Consider the following 23,140-nt stretch of genomic DNA (forward strand, 5'->3'; position numbering starts at 1 on the left):
GGCTGCAGCTCCTACTGGCCCTAGAGCAGAGCTGGGCCTACTCTTATCTAGTTTTATAGCACCATAATAAGGTCATCACACTTCAGCAGAAGAGATGGCTGGCAAGTTAGGTTAGTAAATGATGATGCCACTACAGCAGCCAATAGCTAATGTGTGGATGGTTTGAAGTACCACAATCCTTCTCTCATCTACCTTCACCTCCCTCCATCTTTCTTCTCTCTCTAAGTACAGGGCTAATAACAGGAAGTGAATGAAGAGACAATATAAAATCAGACCCATTGTTTTAATTTGTAAAAACACATCACAGAGAAACTGAATTACAAAATGTACATCATCGACCCTGTGAAGAACATGTACAAAATACTGTGTAAACAAGTAGAAAAGCATTTGTCAAAAAAAAAAAAAAAAAAAAAAAGGCTGCCAAAGCTGTAAACAAAACAATTAAACCACGCTAGTCACACAGCTACCAAGGCTGTTACATGCTAACAAGGCATGGCATACTATAGTCTATACCACTCAAGCTCAACTCTGGACCAGTTCCACGGCTTTTCTTCAGATTTAGAGCTGGGACACCAGGTGTGTGTAATTAATGATCAGGTAGAACAGAAAACTAGCTCCAGACCTCGTAGGGTAAGAGTTGAATACCCTTGTCACACTTTTCTCCATCTCTAGCAAACACAGCTTTGATTAGTCAAATTGCATTCTAAACTGAAGATCATGATTAGTTGATTATTGGAGTCAGGTGTGTTAGCTGGAGCAAAACTTTGACACCAATCAGGCCCGAGGACTGGAATTGCCTGCGTCTATACTTTCACCATTCTGACAGCAGAAACTAGATCAGGAATCTCTTGTCCACCAATGTTTTGTTGGCCAGGTTTCTCCGCCCAATACCGTTACGAATTAACCGAAAGATCTAGAATAGAAAATAAATAATGTTATTTTTTGCTGTTATACAACTAACACAAACAAAGACAAGTACACCCAATACTGACCATTTGCTGTACGTATGTGAGTACGCCTGCCAGTATGAAGCTCTGTGCTCCCAGGTCAACCACACAGAAGAAGAGCGTGTCAAAGATCAACAGAGTGGCTTCGTTCCCATAGAACAGCACGTCACTGAACGAATGGGACTCATCTGTTGAATAAAGACATATTTCAGAGGTCATACAGGTGCCCAGGCTTGTTCACAGACCACACTTCCATTTATCTGCAGCCCACACAAGTGTGTGTAATGTAGTAACATAGACCGCATATTACTGTTGTATCTGCCATGTTTTGAGATATATACAGTACCAGTCAAAAGTTGACACACCTACTCATTCATGGGTTTTACTTTATTTTAGAATAATAGTGAAGACATTAAGACTATGAAATAACACATATGGAATCATGAAGTAACCTAAAAAGTGTTAAACAAATCAAAATATATTTTATATTTGAGATTCTTCAAAGTAGCCACCCTTTCCCTTGATGACAACTTTGTACACTCTTGACATTATCTCAACCAGCTTCATGAGGTAGTCACCTGGATTGTATTTCAATTAACAGGTGTGCCTTGTTAAAAATGTATTTCTGGAATTTATTTCCTCCTTAATGCATTTGAGCCAATCAGTTGTGTTGTGACAAGGTAGAGGTGGTATACAGAAGATAGCCTTATTTGGTAAAATACAAAGTCCATATTATGACAAGAACAGCTCAAATAAGCAGAGAGAAAAGACAGGTGTGCTTCACAGTGGGAATCACACATCTGTTCACCTACTCTGTGTCTCACAAAGACACGGCGATTGGAACCAAAAATCTCAAATCTGGACTCAGATCAAAGGAAATATTTCCACCAGTCTAATGTCCATTGCTCGTGTTTCTTGGCCCAAGCAAGTCTCTTCTTATTATTGGTGTCCTTTAGTAGTGGTTTCTTTGCAGCAATTCATCCATGAAGGCCTGCATCACACAGTCTCCTCTGAACAGTTGATGTTGAGATGTGTCTGTTACTAAAACTCTGAAGCATTTATTTGGGCTGCAATTTCTGATGCTAGTAACTCTAATTAACTTATCCTCTGCAGCAGAGGTAACTCTGGGTCTTCCTTTCCTGAGGTGGTCCTCGTGCGAGCCAGTTTCATCATTGAGCTTAATGGTTTTTGCAACAATTTCCGGATTGACTGACTTTCATGTTTAAAAGTAATAATGGACTGTCATTTCTCTTTGTTTATTTGAGCTGATCTTGCCATAATATGGACTTGGTCTTTTACCAAATAGGGCTATCTTCTGTATACCACCCCTACTACCTTGTCACAACAAAAATAACTTGCTCAAACACATTAAGAAGGAAGGAAATTCCACAAATTAACAAGGCACACTTGTTAATTGAAATGCATTCCAGGTGACTACCTCATGAAGCTGGTTGAGAGAACAAGAGTGTACAAAGCTGTCATCAAGGTGGCTACTTTGTAGAATCTCAGATATATTTTGATTTAACACTTTTTTTGGTTAGTACATGATTCAACGTGGTATTTCATAGTTTTGATGTCTTCACTATTATTCTACAATGTAAAAATAAAGAAAAACCCTTGAATGAGTAGGTGTGTCAAACTTTTGCCTGGTACTGTATATACATATAAACTATTGGAACCAAGATTGAAAAAGAAGTGATGTTGGCACAAGATGGAGGGAAGGTTGCAGCATAACCGTTGTAGAAGATGCTCTTGTCCATAGGCTCCATGAACTCCATCCCTATGACTCTCTCAAAAAACAGTTTGTCTCTCACAACGTATTCCATGTCCCGATGGGCCTACAGAGAATACAACATAACATCAGGAAAGGGTGTGTGTGAAAATATTTACAACAGATCCCAGGAAGTGACTGATGGTGTGTTGTGTGTTTATATCTTACATGGTCTATGACAGATCCTAGGAAACGGTTCATGGTGTGGTATGTTGATATCTTACATGGTCTATGACAGATCCTAGGAAGTGACTGATGGTGTGTTGTGTGTTTATATCTTACATGGTCTATGACAGATCCTAGGAAGTGACTCATGGTGTGTTGTGTGTTTATATCTTACATGGTCTATGACAGATCCTAGGAAATGGTTCATTGTGTGGTATGTTGATATCTTACATGGTCTATGACAGATCCTAGGAAACGGTTCATGGTGTGTTGTGTGTTTTGATATCTTACATGGTCTATGACAGATCCTAGGAAACGGTTCATGGTGTGTTGTGTGTTCATATCTTACATGGTCTATGACAGATCCTAGGAAACGGTTCATTGTGTGGTAGGCTTTGGTGCTCTGGTCAAAGAGGTGTCCCGAGGCTGCGTCCACCAACCGCGACGGTCCATTTCTCTGTTAGAGACAAACACATATATACCTTTGAACAAGGTAAATATTTCCATGCCCTTGAGTGTACCTGACCCATCAAACTCTACAAAGTAATCTGAAATTGTAGATCATGAAATGTGTTGTAACCTGAAATCATATGAAAACTGTGACAACTACATTTTTAAAAGCTTCAGGACAGAAGCACGATAAAAGTGGTACAACGTAAGCATTTCGCTACACTCGCACTAACATCTGCTAACCATGTGTATGTGACAAATCAAATGTGATTTGATTTGATAGAAACACATGGCATAGAACAGACATGAATATCTTTCCTGTTGATTATGATGATCTCAAACAACACACAGACACACACAGCCCCACCCTGCTGAGGGGCTCCAGGATGCGGTCGTACTGCAGGCGTAGGCGGCTGGTGATGGAGATCTGGAAGGTCTGAGTGTCTGTGTTGGGAAGGAGACCTCTCTGACCACACAGAGACTCCTACAGAGAGAGAGAGGGAGAAAGGGTTGAATAGCTTTTTATATCGGAACGAAATACACACATCCCAATTCCACACACACTCTGTCTGTCTGTGTCTCTGTCCGTCTCTCTGTCCGTCTCTCTGTCCGTCTCTGTCCGTCTCTCTGTCCGTCTCTGTCCGTCTCTCTGTCCGTCTCTCTGTCCGTCTCTCTGTCTACATACGGCCTCTCTCTTGAGGTTGATGTTCATCTCCTCCATGTTGGTGTCAGCGTGGCCGTGGACGGAGCGCCCGTGGATGTAGTAACCAAAACACCTGTGGGACAGCAGCAGCACCGAAATCTAAGACAGAAGAAAAACGTTGTTTAAATGACTGATAGCATTAAAACAATACTCTTTTTTTAAATGTATTTATTTTTCTCCCCAATTTCGTGGTATCCAATTGTTGTAGTAGCTACTATCTTGTCTCATCGCTACAACTCCCGTACGGGCTCGGGAGAGACGAAGGTTGAAAAGTCATGCGTCCTCCGATACACAACCCAACCAGCCGTACTGCTTCTTAAAACAGCGCGCATCCAACCCGGAAGCCAGCCGCACCAATGTGTTGGAGGGTACACCGTGCACCTGGCAACTTTGGTTAGCGCGCACTGCGCCCGGCCCGCCACAGGAGGCGCTGGTGCGCGATGAGACAAGGACATCCCTACCGACCAAGCCCTCCCTAACCCGGACGACGCTAGGCCAATTGTGCGTCGCCCCACGGACCTCCCGGTCGCGGCCGGTTACGAAAGAGCCTGGGCGCGAACCCAGGGACTCTGATGGCACAGCTGGCGCTGCAGTACAGTGCCCTTAACCACTGCGCCACCCGGGATGCCCGGTGAGAGTGATACTCACGTTGCTGATAGAGCATAGGTCCACAAACTGACGGATCTTATCCTCCACAAAACGCTCATGGAAAGCAGTGAAGAAAATGATCTGCAGAGAGAAAGTGAAAGACACACAGAGTGAGAAAGCCTGTCCAGAGACCCACTCTGGTAACAGGTCCGACCAACGTCTGCAGTTCATAGGGGTGTACCTACCTGCAGCAGTCCAATGCAGAGCCAGAGAGTGGCGGCCAGGCCATAGCGCAGCGTCAGGCTGTAGGGAGGGGAGTAGGCCTGAGGGGGGCGCTGGAGATCTGACCAGGGGTCCCTAAGGGCCAGACTAGAGAAGCCAACCACCTAGACACACAGGGAGAGAGAAAGAGAGAGCAACAGAGTCACAGAGAGATCGTTAAGAAAGTGATTTGAAATGTATCAGGGGAGAATGCTGCCATTTCTCTGATGGGAAAGAGAGAGTCACAGAGAGAGGCACAGAGGGACAGAGAGAGACAGAGACACAGAGGGACAGACAAGGAGACAGAGAGAGACAGGGAGACACAGACAAGGAGACAGAGAGAGACAGAGACAAGGAAGATGTGTGTGTGTACCTCCAGTAGGAAAAGCACAGCCATGATCTGGAACGTGGGGCTGATCTTGCGTATGGTTTGAATCTCATTCCACTCGTTGGCCACAAAGTAGGTCCTCCAGATGCTGACAGGAGAAGGGCTGTGCTTCGCCTCACCGTTGCCATTGCCTGACAACAACCCAAATCATGGTCACGTCTAATTCAGAGACAGAGGGGTAAAACAACTTTCAGAGAAAAGGGGAAAAGGCGTTTTTTGACTACGTACCCTGGATGGTCTTGTTGGCTTTGCCGCGCGGTCTCTCCCAGTCTATGAAGAAGATATCCACTGACAACTGCTGGATCAGCTTATGGAGAAACTGCACAGTCTGGAGGACAGGAAGACAATTTAGACCAGTGGTATTCAAACTTTTTCAGCAGGGATCCCATTTCTATCGGCAGAATTTCTCGTGACCCCACCCCAAATATAATGACCGATATATCGACATTGGCCAATAATTCCACCGCTATTCGATAAATAGGATGAAAAAGGCAAATATGTTCCTTTTCCCCCCCAAATGTATTATTAGGATTCGGAGGCTCCAACACAAGGTTACCACAGGAAAGTGGGAAATCACTTCCTCAGCAAAACCTCTCACTATCCAAATCTGCATGTGCTTCAGGGAAGAGAACAGAGTTGTGAAGTAGCACAGATCCATGAACAAGTGACTGCTCAGCTGCAGTGTTTTCCCCATAAAACACAAGGGTTATTCTTTGACCGTGCAGGTTTATGTTAATGTTGTTTTTCTGAACGTTGGGTCAGAATCTGTGTGTGGGTTTGGGTGTGTGCATGTGTGTTAAGTCATGTGGTCTTCCTAGGTGTGGATTTATGAGGCCTTCATATCTTCTATTATGCCATTGGCACCTATGCCGCCGCCTTGGGAAAAACTGTCAGAAAAATAGATGATTTGTTTCATGAAATAATAGATCATTAAGATCCTTGGCATCCTAACACTGATAGACATAGGAGTTGAAGTGCAAGTTTCAACAGATTCACCTATATTAACACCAGCCCTATTTTCCTGACAGTTTTCCTATAGGTGTGCCACAAAGCGGTATCCTTAGCGTTGGCACACAAAACAGAAAAGTATTAGAATTTTGGAACTAGATGTTTCTGCACGTTTGGGGACGTTACAGCATGTTATCCCACCAGTGGTGAGAACCTGCTGTAGCTCTTATTACCATCCTCTATGCCGTAGTTGGTTTTAGGTGGTTTGAACCAATTTATATACTTACACAAAATCTGAAAATTGACATTTTACATCAACAAATAACATTCAATTCATTTTTATCTCTTACAAAATTAGGAGAACCAATATAAATAATTTACTAAATCACAATTAATTTGTCAAATAATCTGTACTGTAATCCCCACGGCCATTTAAAACAAAACATAATACTTTTTAAAACGTGGCGACCCCACTGCAATTCCCCCGCGCCCACACTAGGGGTCGCTCCCCCGACTTCGAATACCACAATTTTAGACAAATAGAAGCATACAAACACAAGCTGTCAACAGGGTGGGTTGGCCTCACCTTGAGAGCAAAGGCACAGCCCACATACGCCACAAACCTCTCCTCCTGCAGACCTGGTAACGGTAGCAGCACTGACACAAAATGCTGGGCCTAGACACACACACAAATGTTTTTAATGTTCTTGTGTGGGAGGGGGAGAGGAAAAGAGGAGGGGGGAGAAGAGAAAGACTTGCCTCCACCGTCTGAGTGTGCAGCCCAGGAGAAGAAAGAAGAGAAAAACCTTGAATAAAATCAGAATCCGTATAAACAGGAGTAAAGACCAGAGACAGGTCAGAGGTAAAGGTGTACAAGAGAGGGAAAGGTCTGTTAGTGTGTGTGTGGGTGGGGGGGGCTGTGGTGTGTGTCTGTCTGCGGGGGTCCCTGTCTACCTTATAGAAGATGAGCCAGTACAGGCCTGTTCCCACGGTGATGAAGAAGAAGACGTTAGCCAGATCACCAGCGTAAAACAACAGGAACTTCAATACGGTCTGAGAGACAGAGAGAAAAAGAGGGTTGAGAGACAGAGAGAAAAAGAGGGTTGAGAGACAGAGAGAAAAAGAGGGTTGAGAGACAGAGAGAAAAAGAGGGTTGAGAGACAGAGAGAAAAAGAGGGTTGAGAGACAGAGAGAAAAAGAGGGTTGAGAGAGAGAGAAAAAGAGGGTTGAGAGAGAGAAAAAAAGAGGGGTGAGAGACAGAAAAAGAGGGGTGAGAGACAGAAAAAGAGGGGTGAGAGACAGAAAAAGAGGGTTGAGAGACAGAGAAAAAGGGGTTGAGAGACAGAAAAAAGGGGGTGAGAGACAGAAAAAGAGGGGTGAGAGACAGAAAAAGAGGGTTGAGAGACAGAGAAAAAGAAGGAGAGGCAGAGAGAGGTCAGGGAAAATATATGACAAACATGCAATCGAATTCTACATTTAAATAAATGCATTTGGGTGTTTAAAGTTAATGGTTACTTTCTACTTTTAAACTCAGACAAAACAGAGATGCTTGTTCTAGGTCACAAGAAACAAAGAGATCTTCTGTTGAATCTGACAATTAATCTTAATGGTTGTACAGTCGTCTCAAATAAAACTGTGAAGGCCCTCGGCGTTACTCTGGACCCTGATCTCTCTTTTGACGAACCTATCAAGACTGTTTCAAGGACAGCTTTTTTCCATCTACGTAACATTGCAAAAATCAGAAACTTTCTTTCCAAAAATGATGCAGAAAAATTAATCTATGCTTTTGTTACTTCTAGGTTAGACTACTGCAATGCTCTACTTTCCGGCTACCCGGATAAAGCACTAAATAAACTTCAGTTAGTGCCAAATACGGCTGCTCGAATCCTGACTAGAACCAAATAATTTGATCATATTACTCCAGTGCTAGCCTCCCTACACTGGCTTCCTGTTAAGGCAAGGGCTGATTTCAAGGTTTTACTGCTAACCTACAAAGCATTACATGGGCTTGCTCCTACCTACCTCTCTGATTTGGTCCTGCCGTACATACCTACACGTACGCTACGGTCACAAGAAGCAGGCCTCCTAATTGTCCCTAGAATTTCTAAGCAAACAGCTGGAGGCAGGGCTTTCTCCTATAGAGCTCCATTTTTATGGAATGGTCTGCCTACCCATGTAAGAGACGCAAACTTGGTCTCAACCTTTAAGTCTTTACTGAAGACTCATCTCTTCAGTGGGTCATATGATTGAGTGTCGTCTGGCCCAGGAGTGTGAAGGTGAACGGAAAGGCTCTGGAGCAACGAACTGCCCTTGCCGTCTCTGCCTGGCCGGTTCCCCTCTCTCCACTGGGATTCTCTGCCTCTAACCCTTTTACAGAGGCTGAGGTTGAGTCACTGACGTGATCTTCTTGTCTGGATTGGCGCCCCCCTTGGGTTGTGCCGTGGCGGAGATCTGTGTGGGCTATAATCGGGCTTGTCTCAGGATGGTAAGTTGGTGGTTGAAGATATCCTCTAGTGGTGTGGGGGCTGTGCTTTGGCAAATTGGGTGGGGTTATATCCTTCCTGTTTGGCCCTATCATCGGATGGGGACACAGTGTCTCCTGACCCCTCCTGTCTCAGCCTCCAGTATTTATGCTGCAGTAGTTTGTGTCGGGGGCTAGGGTCAGTTTGTTATATCTGGATTACCTCTCCTGTCTTATACAGTGTCCTGTGTGAATTTAAGTGTGCTCTCTCTAATTCTCTCTTTCTTTTTCTCTCTCGGAGGACCTAAGCCCTAGGACCATGCCTCAGGACTACCTGGCATGATGACTCCTTGCTGTCCCCAGTCCACCTGGCCGTGCTGCTGCTCCAGTTTCAACTGTTCTGCCGGTGGCTTTGGAACCCTGACCTGTTCACTGGACGTGCTACCTGTCCCAGACCTGCTGTTTTCAACTCTCTAGAGACAGCAGGAGCGTTAGAGATACTCTTAATGATCGGCTATGAAAAGCCAACTGACATTTACTCCTGAGGTGCTGACTTGCTGCACCCTCGACAACTACTGTGATTATTATTATTTGACCATGCTGGTCATTTATGAACATCTTGGCCATGTTCTGTTATAATCTCCACCCAGCACAGCCAGAAGATGACTGGCCACACCTCATAGCCTGGTTCCTCTCTAGGTGTCTTCCTAGGTTTGGCCTTTCTAGAGAGTTTTTCCTAGCCACCATGCTTCTACACCTGCATTGCTTGCTGTTTGGGGTTTTAGGCTGGATTTCTGTACAGCACTTTGAGATATCAGCTGATGTACGAAGGGCTTTATGAATAAATTTGATTTGGTTAGAAGTCGGGGTAACAGGTTAAAGGTCAGGTACCTCCATGTCAATGAGAGGAGAGCCAATCCTCCTCTTCCAGCTGGCTGTCTTCACCAGGGAATACAGAACAGAAACGCCACCCAACACACCTAGGGCGATCTACACACACACACACACACACACACACACACACACACACACACACACACACACACACACACACACACACACACACACACACACACACACACACACACACACACACACACACACACACACACACACACACACATTATGGTCTTCACTATACATGCAATCGCAACAGCATTACCCTTCTCGTTCTCTGCCCCCTGGTTACTTACATCAGTCTTCATGTGAGCCTCAGTCTGGTCCATCTCATAGTCCACAGCAAACAACACCTAGAACACACAGAAGTTACAGTGGGATCAGGGATGTGTGTGTGTGTGTGTGTGTGTGTGTGTGTGTGTGTGTGTGTGTGTGTGTGATGTGTTACTCACAGAGACAGTCTGTGTGTTTGGGGCAGTGATGAGGACGTCTGAGTAGGTCACAGAGAGGAGAGGAGGGAACACCTGTCCCTTCTGGGTCCCTGGCACCAGCTGAAACCTATGTCATAAATACACACACATGTTTTCACACCCTGCTAACATTGATGAATGCGTGTAGTCCTACATGGAGGTGTGTTTGTGTGTGCAACTCACCCTATCCTGATGCTGCTTGCGATGCGTATGACTTTTGGCAGAGAGCCGAGGCTCTTCTCTCTCCCACTCAGAGTGTCCACCAGTAACACACGTCTCGATAGGTACCAGTCGTTCAAGTTACCTACACACACCAGTTATTCAAGATACTTGTTGAGGGAGAAAGGACTTAAAACAAATGTACTCCCTCCCACATTCACCTTGGTTGATGAACTTCCTGTTGTATTCTTGGTTGAGGTTGCGTGTGGGGAGGGGGAGCAGTCTCCTGTCCTCTCCTCGGCTCAGATCCACAAACACATCGTAGAATAAAGGCTCAGCATAAACACGCAACAGGTCTGCTACGGAGAGAACACACTACACACACAGACACATACGTAATAGAATTGGCGCTAAGTGAGAACGCAAAACAACTGTCACCATGAGAAAACACCACAGCACATGTTGATGAGATAGAGACAGGGATTGATTGACTTGGGCAGGAGTTCACCGGATCTGAGTCCCGGCACCTCAAATGTTCTACTGCTCGAGCTCCTGTTCCTCTTACAGAATATTATCTCAAAAGTATTGTGGAGCTTCTGCACCTAAATACTGTATAAACAGTAGTGGCATCCAAAATGAGTACCGGAACCCATTTCAGTTCAAGTGAAGCACTGGATAGAGGTAGAAACTCACAGTCTCCAGGTAGGCCGTGCCAAAGGTGTAAGCTGCCTCCTGTCTCCTGGCGGTGTCTGGACAGAGCTGGGAGAGGAGACAGTCACTTTCCTCAAGTCAAAACTAATAATGATAACGACTGATCTATGACTGAGTTGTATCATGAAACACTGGCGTCTCAACACTGGAACCAGCAGTGTGATGGAAAGAAGAGCACCTTTAGGCAAGACTTGTGTGTCACTAAGGGCTCTGCTCCCAACCTCAGGTTGTTACAAATATTACTACAGTAGACAGCTCAGCTTGAAGGTCAATATGAATGGGAGTCATTATGAGACTGCAAAGTGTGGCAATGCAACACTAGCCTTCACTAGTCAGGCTCAAGATGAACTTCCTGTTTTACCTGCAGGTTGTTTCCTCCCACTTTCTCCCATTGGAGGAAGTCTCCTCTGGCGTTGTAGACAGCAGCCACTAGGTTGATGTCTGTATTCTGAGAAAGAGAGACAACATACATAGAATCGGAGTGATCATCATAGGTGTTATGGTAATAGTGTTGGGTCAATGTGTGTGTTACGGACCCTGTTGCGTCCCTTGAAGCTGAATCCAGTGGGAAGTGGCTCTGTCTGCAGCACGCGGTTGGCCAGACCCGGCTGGTCCCCGTAGTAAAGCCATGGGAGATTGGCTCTCCTAAAGTCACAGGGGCAGGAATGGACAGTTCCATTGATTGATCTACTCCAGATTTTACATTATTGGTTGAAAACAGTGGTTAGAGACTCCAGAGCAAGAGTAGATCTTCAGAAGATGTTTTAGGGGTTATAGGTTAGGGGTCAGGAAAAGGGTTAGAGGTTACCAGTAGGATATGTCCTGTGTAGATCCCAGGGCTGCGGTAGCTCTGAAGATGGTGTTGTAGAGACCACAGGCATCGTTGGCCACGCTGCTGAAGGAGTGCATGTTCATCACACACATGTTCCCCAATGCCTGGCATGCTGTCAGGTTAGTATACACCTGTACAATGAACACATACCAACACGATCAGGTCAGAGAACACCTGCAGGACACACCACACACACGGACAAGTGTACATAGATCGTCCAGGGACAGAAAGGTGAACAGGTATTTGAGAGGCTGTATATTTTACCAAGCAGGCAGCTGCTGAAGAGTAGAGGTTTGTGGAGAACCATGCTGATTGCACAGGAAGGGACTACAGAGGGAACATACCAAACAGTGTTACTATAATTCCACAGTCACATAACTACAGCAGGCTCACTGATGCTCTGGGCCCAGTTTTTCAAAAATTACAGTATCTACCTGGATTTTTCCTATCATAGGAATAGAACAGAGAAATAGAATGAATACAATGGAATACCCCATTCAAGTAAATTATTTGTTCTATTTCTATGCATTTAATCTTATCCGATAGACAAAATCCAGATAGATAACATTTGAAAAACTGGGCCCTGTTGTGTTGACTTACCAGCTCGGCATAGTTGACATTAGGGTTCACAGCTGTAGGGAGGTTGTTGGGAGGGAAACACATACCTCCAGCCTGTAAAGAAACACGACATATGATTCACGGATGCTCTAGACTTGTACAGTGCCTTGCGAAAGTATTCGGCCCCCTTGAACTTTGCGACCTTTTGCCACATTTCAGGCTTCAAACATAAAGATATAAAACTGTATTTTTTTGTGAAGAATCAACAACAAGTGGGACACAATCATGAAGTGGAACGACATTTATTGGATATTTCAAACTTTAACAAATCAAAAACTGAAAAGTTGGGCGTGCAAAATTATTCAGCCCCTTTACTTTCAGTGCAGCAAACTCTCTCCAGAAGTTCAGTGAGGATCTCTGAAAGATCCAATATTGACCTAAATGACTAATGATGATAAATACAATCCACCTGTGTGTAATCAAGTCTCCGTATAAATGCACCTGCACTGTGATAGTCTCAGAGGTCCGTTAAAAGCGCAGAGAGCATCATGAAGAACTAGGAACACACCAGGCAGGTCCGAGATACTGTTGTGAAGAAGTTTAAAGCCGGATTTGGATACAAAAATATTTCCCAACCTTTAAACATCCCAAGGAGCACTGTGCAAGCGATAATATTGAAATGGAAGGAGTATCAGACCACTGCAAATCTACCAAGACCTGGCCGTCCCTCTAAACTTTCAGCTCATACAAGGAGAAGACTGATCAGAGATGCAGCCAAGAGGCCCATGATCACTCTGGATAAACTGCAGAGATCTACAGCTGAGGTGGGACTCTCTGTCCATAGGACAACAATCAGTCGTATATTGCACAAATCTGGCCTTTATGGAAGAGTGGCAAGAAGAAAGCCATTTCTTAAAGATATCCATAAAAAGTGTCGTTTAAAGTTTGCCACAAGCCACCTGGGAGACACACCACACATGTGGAAGAAGGTGCTCTGGTCAGATGAAACCAAAATTGAACTTTTTGGCAACAATGCAAAACGTTATGTTTGGCGTAAAAGCAACACAGCTCATCACCCTGAACACACCATCCCCACTGTCAAACATGGTGGTGGCAGCATCATGGTTTGGGCCTGCTTTTCTTCAGCAGGGTCAGGGAAGATGGTTAAAATTGATGGGAAGATGGATGGAGCCAAATACAGGACCATTCTGGAAGAAAACCTGATGGAGTCTGCAAAAGGCCTGAGACTGGGACGGAGATTTGTCTTCCAACAAGACAATGATCCAAAACAAAAAGCAAACTCTACAATGGAATGGTTCAAAAATAAACATATCCAGGTGTTAGAATGGCCAAGTCAAAGTCCAGACCTGAATCCAATCGAGAATCTGTGGAAAGAACTGAAAACTGCTGTTCACAAATGCTCTCCATCCAACCTCACTGAGCTCGAGCTGTTTTGCAAGGAGGAATGGGAAAAATTTTCAGTCTCTCGATGTGCAAAACTGATAGACATACCCCAAGCAACTTACAGCTGTAATCGCAGCAAAAGGTGGCGCTACAAAGTATTAACTTAAGGGGGCTGAATAATTTTGCACGCCCAATTTCAGTTTTTGATTTGTTAAAAAAGTTTGAAATATCCAATAAATGTTGTTCCACTTAATGATTGTGTCCCACTTGTTGATTCTTCACAAAAAAAAAAATTTTATATTTTTATGTTTGAAGCCTGAAATGTGGCAAAAGGTCGCAAAGTTCAAGGGGGCCGAATACTTTCGCAAGGCACTGTATTTCATTTTAAACCCATACATGACACACACGCGTATTATAGAGGGTGGGCTCACCAGGATGTTGGAACCACACATACAGGACTGAGAGGTGTTGATGAGGGAAGCCTGGCATCTCTGACACCTAACAGAGACAAGAGAGCAGAGTCAGACAGAGACAGACAGAGACCGACAGAGACAGGCAGAGTCAGACAGAGACAAGAGAGCAGAGTCAGACAGAGTCAGACAGAGTCAGACAGAGTCAGACAGAGACCGACAGAGACCGACAGAGACCGACAGAGACCGACAGAGACCGGCAGAGTCCGACAGAGACCGGCAGAGTCCGACAGAGACAGGCAGAGTCCGACAGAGACAGGCAGAGTCCGACAGAGACAGGCAGAGTCCGACAGAGACAGGCAGAGTCCGACAGAGACAGGCAGAGTCCGACAGAGACAGGCAGAGTCCGACAGAGACAGGCAGAGTCCGACAGAGACAGACAGAGACAAGAGAGCAGTCAGACAGAGACAGACAGAGACAGACAGAAACAGGCAGAGTCAGACAGAGACAAGAGAGCAGAGTCAGACAGAGACAGACAGAGTCAGACAGAGACAAGAGAGCAGTCAGACAGAGACAGACAGAGACAGTCAGACAGAGACAGGCAGACAGAGACAGGCAGAGACAAGAGAGCAGTCAAACTGTAGCTCAGTTGGTAGAGCATGGCGCTTGTAACGCCAGGGTAGTGGGTTCGATCCCCGGGACCACCCATACGTAGAATGTATGCACACATGACTGTAAGTCGCTTTGGATAAAAGCGTCTGCTAAATGGCATATATTATTATTATTATAAACAGACAGACAGAGACAGTCAGACAGACAGACAGTAAACGGTTCAGTCAGCAGAATCTTAACAAGTCATGCCATCTGAGAGTTTAGAGCAGAAATATCAGTTGTTCTGCAGGAAGACTTGGCTGTGTCTGGTACCTGTCTCTGTAGCTGTTAGGGGCTGAGAGGGCAGGTTCAGCTCCGTTACACACCTCACACCTGGCTTCTTCCAGAGGGTTCCCCTGGACATCCCGCTCCACTACAGTACAACAATACAACATTAACATCACACAGCGGCGCACCATAAACACCATCACATCCCCTGTAGACGTGGCTCCTCCAGCTGCTGTCTCACCCAGTATACTCCCAGTTTTACTCACCCAGTATACTCCCAGTTTTACTCACCCAGTATACTCCCAGTTTTACTCACCCAGTATACTCCCAGTTTTACTCACCCAGTATACTCCCAGTTTTACTCACCCAGTATACTCCCAGTTTTACTCACCCAGTATACTCCCAGTTTTACTCACCCAGTATACTCCCAGTTTTACTCACCCAGTATACTCCCAGTTTTACTCACCCAGTATACTCCCAGTTTTACTCACCCAGTATACTCCCAGACGGGCACTGACAGGTTCCCTGCTCAGTCAGACTGCCCGGACAGAGGATACACCCATAACCATCCTCTGTTACTGCCTACAGGAGACAGGCAGAACAACACATGCAGTTCAGCACCAGGGGGGCTGCTGAGGGGAGAACAGCTCATAATAATTGCTGGAACGTAGCAATGATGTAACCATGTGTTTGATACCATTCCCCTTATTCCCCTCCAGCCATTACCATGAGCTGTCCTCCCCAACTACAGTGCAACCAATCTCCTGTGTTCAGCACACTTCCCAGGACAATCTGTATTGACTGAGACCTTTAAACTGGTCAGTGAATGATAAGTAAATAGAAATAGCACTGTATTATATGGTGTGATGTACTGTCTAGTAGTACGGAATAAGAACATACCGTTTTTTCTAGTGGACACTTCTGACAGGTGATGGAAGCTCCGTTGGTGGCGAGAACTCTGAACCCAGTCACACATTCACAAGACAGACCTGATGAAGGAGGAGAGGGTAATTGGTTAACACAAGAGATTATAACAGTGGACACATATGTAGGTTACGTTGTAAACCACCAGTGCCATTTCTCTCAGCAAACAATACTTGCAGCAATCTTATTGACTGATGAACCAGCTAACATAGTCTACATATAGGACAATGCAACTAGCAGGCCAGTTTAGACTATATTAGCTGCATTATCATCCAATTCTAACCAGCTAGCTAACCAGGTGGTTTACTGCAATACATACATTCCTCCCTTATGATTCGCTACTGCTGTAGTTAAGTACTATTTAGCAAAGAAGGTTGAGCCTGTTCTATCCTTACACGTAAAGTTTTAAACAAAGCGATTGACTCTACAACAAACCCAGATTGGAGTGGATTAGCGTACTGCTAATTAGGTAGCCCGTTAGTCACAGTACAACCAACAACAGCATTGATAACGCACCAGTTGCACTCGTACTCTGGTTCGGTCCGCATTTCACACAGGACTGACTGGAGATGTCGTAGAACTGTTCCACGCCGCAGTCTGAAGGACGCTGAAACGAAATCGTAAACTGCTGGGAGTGAAGTAGGTTTGATTTTATTGTTAGAAATAGTGCCAATCCGCACACAAGTAGCATCCCCGTTGCCATGGTAGAGAAACTTACTTCCTGTTATTTTACCCACAACCCCTTCTGTCTTTTGGGGCGTGTGCTCGCGCCACGTATCTTGCGCCTCCCTACTACTTCCCCATAAAATGCGCACATGTGGCAGCTCGTGCACAGTTAATGTGGTCGGGCTCATAAAGGGACAATATTTCGACCTATCAGCATCACACAAAATTACGATATAAAAGGTTGAAATACAGAGGAGCCAGATTTGTTATAGTTTTCACCTGGTAAGTAATTTGAGGAGTTGAGCTGTTTCAAATATTCTTAAATGTCTCATTTCACAGCCACGGTGCCTCGGGGTGTCAGCGTTCATCAGTTGTGTTGTTGGTTACTTAAGGTGTTTAATTGTTCTGGAAAATCTGGAATTTGGATGTTCTTAATTTAAGTAAAAAATGTGCCCATTTAAATGTATATCCTTTTGTTGCTGTTCTTAGTGGACACTTCTGACAGGTGATGGAAGCTCCATCAGGTCTGTCTTGTGACTGTGTGACTGGGTTCAGAGTTCTCGCCACCAACGGAGCAAAACCTGGACCCGTATAAATCAGCTGGGCTTGACAATCTGGACCCTCTATTTCTGAAACTATCCGCCGCCATTGTCGCAACCCCGATTACCAGCCTGTTCAACCTCCCTTTCATATCGTCTGAGATCCCCAAGGACTGGAAAGCTGCCGCAGTCATCCCCCTCTTCAAAGGGGGAGACACCCTGGACCCAAACTGTTACAGACCTATATCCATCCTGCCCTGCCTATCTAAGGTCTTCGAAAGCCAAGTCAACAAACAGGTCACTGACCATCTCGAATCCCACCGTACCTTCTCCGCTATGCAATCTGGTTTCCGAGTCGGTCACGGGTGCACCTCAGCCACACTCAAGGTACTAAACGACATCATAACCGCCATCGATAAAAGACAGTACCGTGTAGCAGTCTTAAATCGACCTTGCCAAGGCTTTCGACTCTGTCAATCACCATATTCTTATCGGCAGACTCAGTAGCCTCGGTTTTTCGGATGACTGCCTTGCCTGGTTCACCAATTACTTTGCAGACAGAGTTCAGTGTGTCAAATCGGAGGGCATGTTGTCCGGTCCTCTGGCAGTCTCTATGGGGGTGCCACAGGGTTCAATTCTCGGGCCGACTTTTCTCTGTATATATCAATGATGTTGCTCTTGCTGCGGGCGATTCCCTGATCCACCTCTACGCAGACGACACCATTGTATACACTTTCGGCCCGTCATTGGACACTGCTATCTAACCTCCAATCGAGCTTCAATGCCATACAACACTCCTTCCGTGGCCTCCAACTGCTCTTAAACGCTAGTAAAACCAAATGCATGCTTTTCAACCGATCGCTGCCTGCACCCTCATGCCCGACTAGCATCACCACACTGGATGGTTCCGACCTTGAATATGTGGACACCTATAAGTACCTAGGTGTCTGGCTAGACTGCAAACTCTCCTTCCAGACCCATATCAAACATTTCCAATCGAAAATCAAATCAAGAATCTGCTTTCTATTCCGCAACAAAGCCTCCTTCACTCACGCTGCCAAGCTTACCCTAGTAAAACTGACTATCCTACCGATCCTCGACTTCGGCGACGTCATCTACAAAATTGCTTCCAACACTACTCAGCAAACTGGATGCAGTTTTTCACAGTGCCATCCGTTTTGTCACTAAAGCACCTTATACTACCCACCACTGCGACTTGTATGCTCTAGTCGGCTGGCCCTCACTACATATTCGTCGCCAGACCCACTGGCTTCAGGTCATCTACAAGGCCATGCTAGGCAAAGCTCCGACTTATCTCAGCTCACTGGTCACGATGGCAACACCCATCCGTAGGGTTCGGGTTAGAGCCAACACCTCATTCGGCCGCCTTTCGTTCCAGTACTCTGCTGCCTGTGACTGGAACGAATTGCAAAAATCGCTGAAGTTGGAGACTTCTCCCTCACCAACTTCAAACATCAGCTAGCTGAGCAGCTAACCGATCGCTGCAGCTGTACATAATCTATTGGTAAATTGCACACCCATTTTCACCTACCTCATCCCCACAGTTTTTATTTATTTACTTTTCTGCTCTTTTGCACACCAATATCTCTACCTGTACATAATCATCTGATCATTTATCACTCCAGTGTTAATCTGCAATATTGTAATTATTCGCCTACCTCCTCATGCCTTTTGCACACATTGTATATAGACTCCCCTTTTTTCTCTGTTATTGACTTGTTAATTGTTTACTCCATGTGTAACTCGTCTGTTCACACTGCTATGCTTTATCTTGGCCAGGTCGCAGTTGCAAATGAGAACCTGTTCTCAACTAGCCTACCTGGTTAAATAAAGGTGAAATAAAATTTAAAAAATAAAATTAAATAACTCTATTTCTGCTTCATGTTAAAGACACTTTTGTATCTGTTTCCAGACCTCTGTTTGCCAGATAAAAGGAGTTAAATATGACATGTACTTCGGTTGCAGGGTCTGAATATTGAGGCCGGGGCTGAAGACATACGAAGATAAGATTCTTTACCAACTTATACATCCCAGAAGGTGGTGTGTATATACACCGCTCAAAAAAATAAAGGGAACACCTAAACAGCACAATGTAACTCCCAAGTCAATCACACTTGTGAAATCATACTGTCCACTTAAGAAGCAACACTGATTGACAAATTTCACATGCTGTTGTGCAAATGGAATAGACAACACGTGGAAATTATAGGCAATTAGCAAGACCCCCCTAATAAAGGAGTGGTTCTGCAGGTGGTGACCACAGACCACTTCTCAGTTCCTATGCTTCCTGGCTGATGTTTTGGTCACTTTTGAATGCTGACGGTGATTTCACTCTAGTGGTAGCATGAGACTACAACCCACAAGTGGCTCATCAATGTGAGCTGTGGCAAGAAGGTTTGCCGTCTCTGTCAGCATAGTGTCCAGAGCATGGAGGCGCTACCTGGAGACAGGCCAGTACATCAGGAGACGTGGAGGAGGCCAACAACCCAGGGGCAGGACCGCTACCTCCGCCTTTGAGCAGGAGGAGCACTGCCAGAGCCTTGCAAAATGACCTCCAGCAGGCCACAAATGTGCATGTGTCTGCTCAAACGGTCAGAAAGACTCAATGAGGGTGGTATGAGGGCGTGACGTCCACTGGTGGGGGTTGTGCTTACAGCGCAACACCGTGCAGGATGTTTGGCATGTGCCAGAGAATACCAAGATTGGCAAATTCGCCACTGGCGCCCTGTGCTCTTCACAGATGAAAGCAGGTTCACACTGAGCATGTGACAGTCTGGAGACGCCGTGGAGAACGTTCTGCTGCCTGCAACATCCTCCAGCATGACCGGTTTGGCGGTGGGTCAGTCATGGTGTGTGGTGGCATTTCTTTGGGGGCCCGCACAGCCCTCCATGTGCTCGCCAGAGGTAGCCTGACTGCCATTAGGTACCGAGATGAGATCCTCAGACCCCTTGTGAGACCATATGCTGGTGCAGTTGGCCCTGGGTTCCTCCTAATGCAAACCATGCTAGACCTCATGTGGCTGGAGTGTGTCAGCAGTTCCTGCAAGAGGAAGGCATTGATGCTATGGACTTGGCCCACCCGTTCCCCAGACCTGAATCCAATTGAGCACATCTGGGACATAATGTCTCGCTCCATCCACCAACGTCACGTTTCACCACAGACTGTCCAGGAGTTGGCGGATGCTTTAGTCCGGGTCTGGGAGGAGATCCCTCAGGAGACCATCCGCCACCTCATCAGGAGCATGCCCAGGTGTTGTAGGGAGGTCATACAGGCACATGGAGGCCACACACACTACTGAGCCTCATTTTGACTTGTTGTAAGGACATTACATCAAAGTTGGATCAGCCTGTAGTGTGGTTTTCCACTTTAATTTTGAATGTGACTCCAAATCCAGACCTCCATGGGTTGACAAATTTGATTTCCATTGATAATTTGTGTGATTCTGTTGTCAGCACATTCAACTATGTAACGAAAAAAAGTATTAAATAAGAATATTTCATTCATTCAGATCTAGGATGTGTTATTTTAGTTTTCCCTTTATTTTTTTGAGCAGTATATTATAGAAGGATACCTTGGTGAAGCGTTCATTGTGTTCACTACAGAGGGAGATTTGGGGCAGCAGGGTAGCCTATTTGTTAGAGCGTTGGACTAGTAACCGAAAGGTTGCAAGTTCGAATCCCCGAGCTGACAAGGTACAAATCTGTCGTTCTGCCCCTGAACAGGCAGTTAACCCACTGTTCCTAGGCCATCATTGAAAATAAGAATTTGTTCTTAACCGACTTGCCTAGTAAAATAAAATAAAGATGGCTATCACTCGATGAGGCGCTCTGGAACTCTTCTTAGAAAGTCTGCGGTGACCCTACATATTAGTAGCATCGCAGAACTGCAATGAAAAATGGAGTCCAAACTACAGAGGGAGAAGCTCCTTCCACCTGTAGCGCCCTTGCCCAACCCTGCCACAGCCCTACTGTTCAGCCTTGTTGCTGTTATCCAAGGACTGCAGTCTAATCAGCCAGGAGAGCACAACAAAGCGACAGCAGCACCTGGTCCTGTGCTCAGCGCTGTCGCTAGTGCAACTGTCGGTCCTGTGCTCAGGGCTAAAAACACAGCTGTGCCCGTTACTAGTCCAACGCTCTAACCACTAGGCTACCCTGCCGCCCCAAACCAGCTAAGGAGACCAGAAGAGGCTTACAGGCCAAGACCAGGCTACGTCAAGCTCTTTGGCCTGCCAAAAACTGTCACCAGCCAGGAGATCTGCCACTTCTTCAAAGGCCTTTTGGTCCAGGATGTTATAGCTAATGTGAAGCTGGGCATGAGACAGGGCTGCCTTGTAAAGTTTGGGCCGAGGACGCATGTGATGCTCTAAGCGTCAACCACCAGCAACTGGGCCGCATCAGCGTGAAGGTCTGTGGGGCCTCTGAGGAGATGTGGAGCTATGCCATCCAGCAGTGTCAGAACCCTTCATATGACCCATTGGAAAACCCCTTGTATAGGCCCACAACCCAGAGAGATAGAACCTTGTACAACCCCCAAGAAATACCCTCGTATACAATCCAGAGATGGACCCTCATTAGAATCCAAGGAAATGCAGCACCAGGAAAGGGCAAGGCCCTCATACAGAACCCAAAGACCAATCTTGTATGAGCCTGACAGAGAAACACACAGGATCTGGGCCAAGAGGCGCTCTGAGGACAGGTCACGGTCAGCGAAGAGGCCCAGATCCTGTGAGTCCCGAGCATGGAGTACGGTATTATGGCCAAAAAATCTATTCAAAACAATAACGAAGAATGAGAAAATAATTGTTTGGCTGTCCGAACATCAAACAGCAAAATATTACACTTACTGTAGAAGGATAGCGAGAGGACAGATACAGCGTTTGTAATATTCGACCAAACGGAAGACTACGTTTATGCTTTGAACCTCAACGGCTGCCATGTTGGTTCACAGGCCATAGACGTCTCATCTGTCACCAAGGAGAAGATGCAAGCCATGTTGTCAACTGGGAGATGCCATGGCAACTCCAAGACAACACCAGCAGTGTCAGAGCGAAGCGAGGAGAAACATCAGATTGAGAGACCCAGGGTGAGACAGTTTCCCACAGCACAGACGTGTTGACGTACGAAACAGCCAGTCATACGTGATGAATAAATTTTTCCCCCTGCGACCTTCCTCTGACTGAACAGTTTATCTACATTCTGCGTGATCAAGATGGCAATGGCATCGGTGAGGCTGTGGCTCAGTTTAAAACTGAGGATTTTGCAGGCCCAGAAACGACATGGCAAGACATATTACTTTATGAAACCAATATTTGTTTATTTTTGGCACTAATTAAAATGTTACCTGATTCTGTTACCAAAGTGTGTTTTGATTAACTCTTAAACTGTTTTCAATTATGCTAGTATGTCAATTCACTCCGTTTATGGTAGATTTAAGGTCAACTTGAGAGCCAGCAACATTTCTCACACAGCTGGAGAAACATAGATAACACCACTGAGAGTTTATTTTCAGTTCCCTATTTTGTTGGATCAGATAAAATCAACTCATGGAATCCCCTGGCACAGTTCTAGTTTTACAGCAAAGGAACAACATCCTCCATACTGGGCATTTGGAAAGTACTCTAAAATGGATTAAATACATTTTGCCCCTCAATCTACACACAATAACAGATATGGCCAAAGCGAAAAGTTTTTTTAGAAATGTTTGCAAATTACAAATAAGAAAACATACCAAAATTGAGCTCTGCAACTTGTTCGGAGTCCACCTGTGGTAAATTGATTAGAGATGATTTGGAAAGGCATACCAGTCTATAGAATGTCCCACAGTTGACAGTACATGTCAGAACAAGACGTTTGGAACCACCAAGACTTCCTCGAGCTGGCAGCAGTCGGTGCCTGGGCCAGGGAGGTGACTGGTCACTGGCGCTCTGTCAGTGACCATCGGGTTGATGGTCACTGACAAGAGCGACAGAGTTCCCCTGTGGAGAAACT

The 23,140-nt window shown here is 45.5% G+C and overlaps 1 protein-coding gene and 1 pseudogene across 3 annotated transcripts; one reads left to right on the forward strand and one right to left on the reverse strand.

The window, feature by feature from the left end:
• Nucleotides 1-264: 264 nt before the first annotated feature.
• tmem67 (transmembrane protein 67) lies at nucleotides 265-16,688 on the reverse strand. 3 transcript variants are annotated; one of them, XM_046332417.1, is made up of 29 exons: nucleotides 16,443-16,688; nucleotides 15,903-15,991; nucleotides 15,494-15,584; nucleotides 15,048-15,147; nucleotides 14,145-14,211; nucleotides 12,352-12,423; nucleotides 12,016-12,078; nucleotides 11,728-11,882; nucleotides 11,456-11,564; nucleotides 11,281-11,367; nucleotides 10,902-10,967; nucleotides 10,430-10,583; nucleotides 10,233-10,353; nucleotides 10,032-10,137; nucleotides 9,876-9,932; nucleotides 9,574-9,672; nucleotides 7,176-7,274; nucleotides 6,981-6,989; nucleotides 6,808-6,897; nucleotides 5,502-5,601; nucleotides 5,259-5,404; nucleotides 4,870-5,010; nucleotides 4,685-4,765; nucleotides 4,019-4,135; nucleotides 3,701-3,817; nucleotides 3,233-3,340; nucleotides 2,683-2,785; nucleotides 993-1,135; nucleotides 265-913 (listed from the first exon to the last, which is right to left on the reverse strand). In XM_046332417.1, the coding sequence occupies exons 1-29, from the start codon at nucleotides 16,627-16,629 to the stop codon at nucleotides 833-835; spliced, it is 2,958 nt and encodes a 985-aa protein (XP_046188373.1). In that variant the 5' UTR covers nucleotides 16,630-16,688; the 3' UTR covers nucleotides 265-832. The 3 variants fall into 3 exon arrangements, with proteins under 3 accessions (XP_046188373.1, XP_046188374.1, XP_046188375.1); XM_046332418.1 differs by lacking the exon at nucleotides 6,981-6,989 and having other exon boundaries at nucleotides 16,443-16,687; XM_046332419.1 differs by lacking the exons at nucleotides 6,808-6,897; nucleotides 6,981-6,989.
• Nucleotides 16,689-19,105: 2,417 nt separating this feature from the next.
• Nucleotides 19,106-22,481, forward strand: LOC124017007 (annotated as a pseudogene).
• Nucleotides 22,482-23,140: the final 659 nt, after the last annotated feature.

This window comes from Oncorhynchus gorbuscha, unplaced genomic scaffold, assembly GCF_021184085.1.
Source record: "Oncorhynchus gorbuscha isolate QuinsamMale2020 ecotype Even-year unplaced genomic scaffold, OgorEven_v1.0 Un_scaffold_141:::fragment_3, whole genome shotgun sequence".
Lineage (NCBI taxonomy): Eukaryota > Metazoa > Chordata > Actinopteri > Salmoniformes > Salmonidae > Oncorhynchus > Oncorhynchus gorbuscha.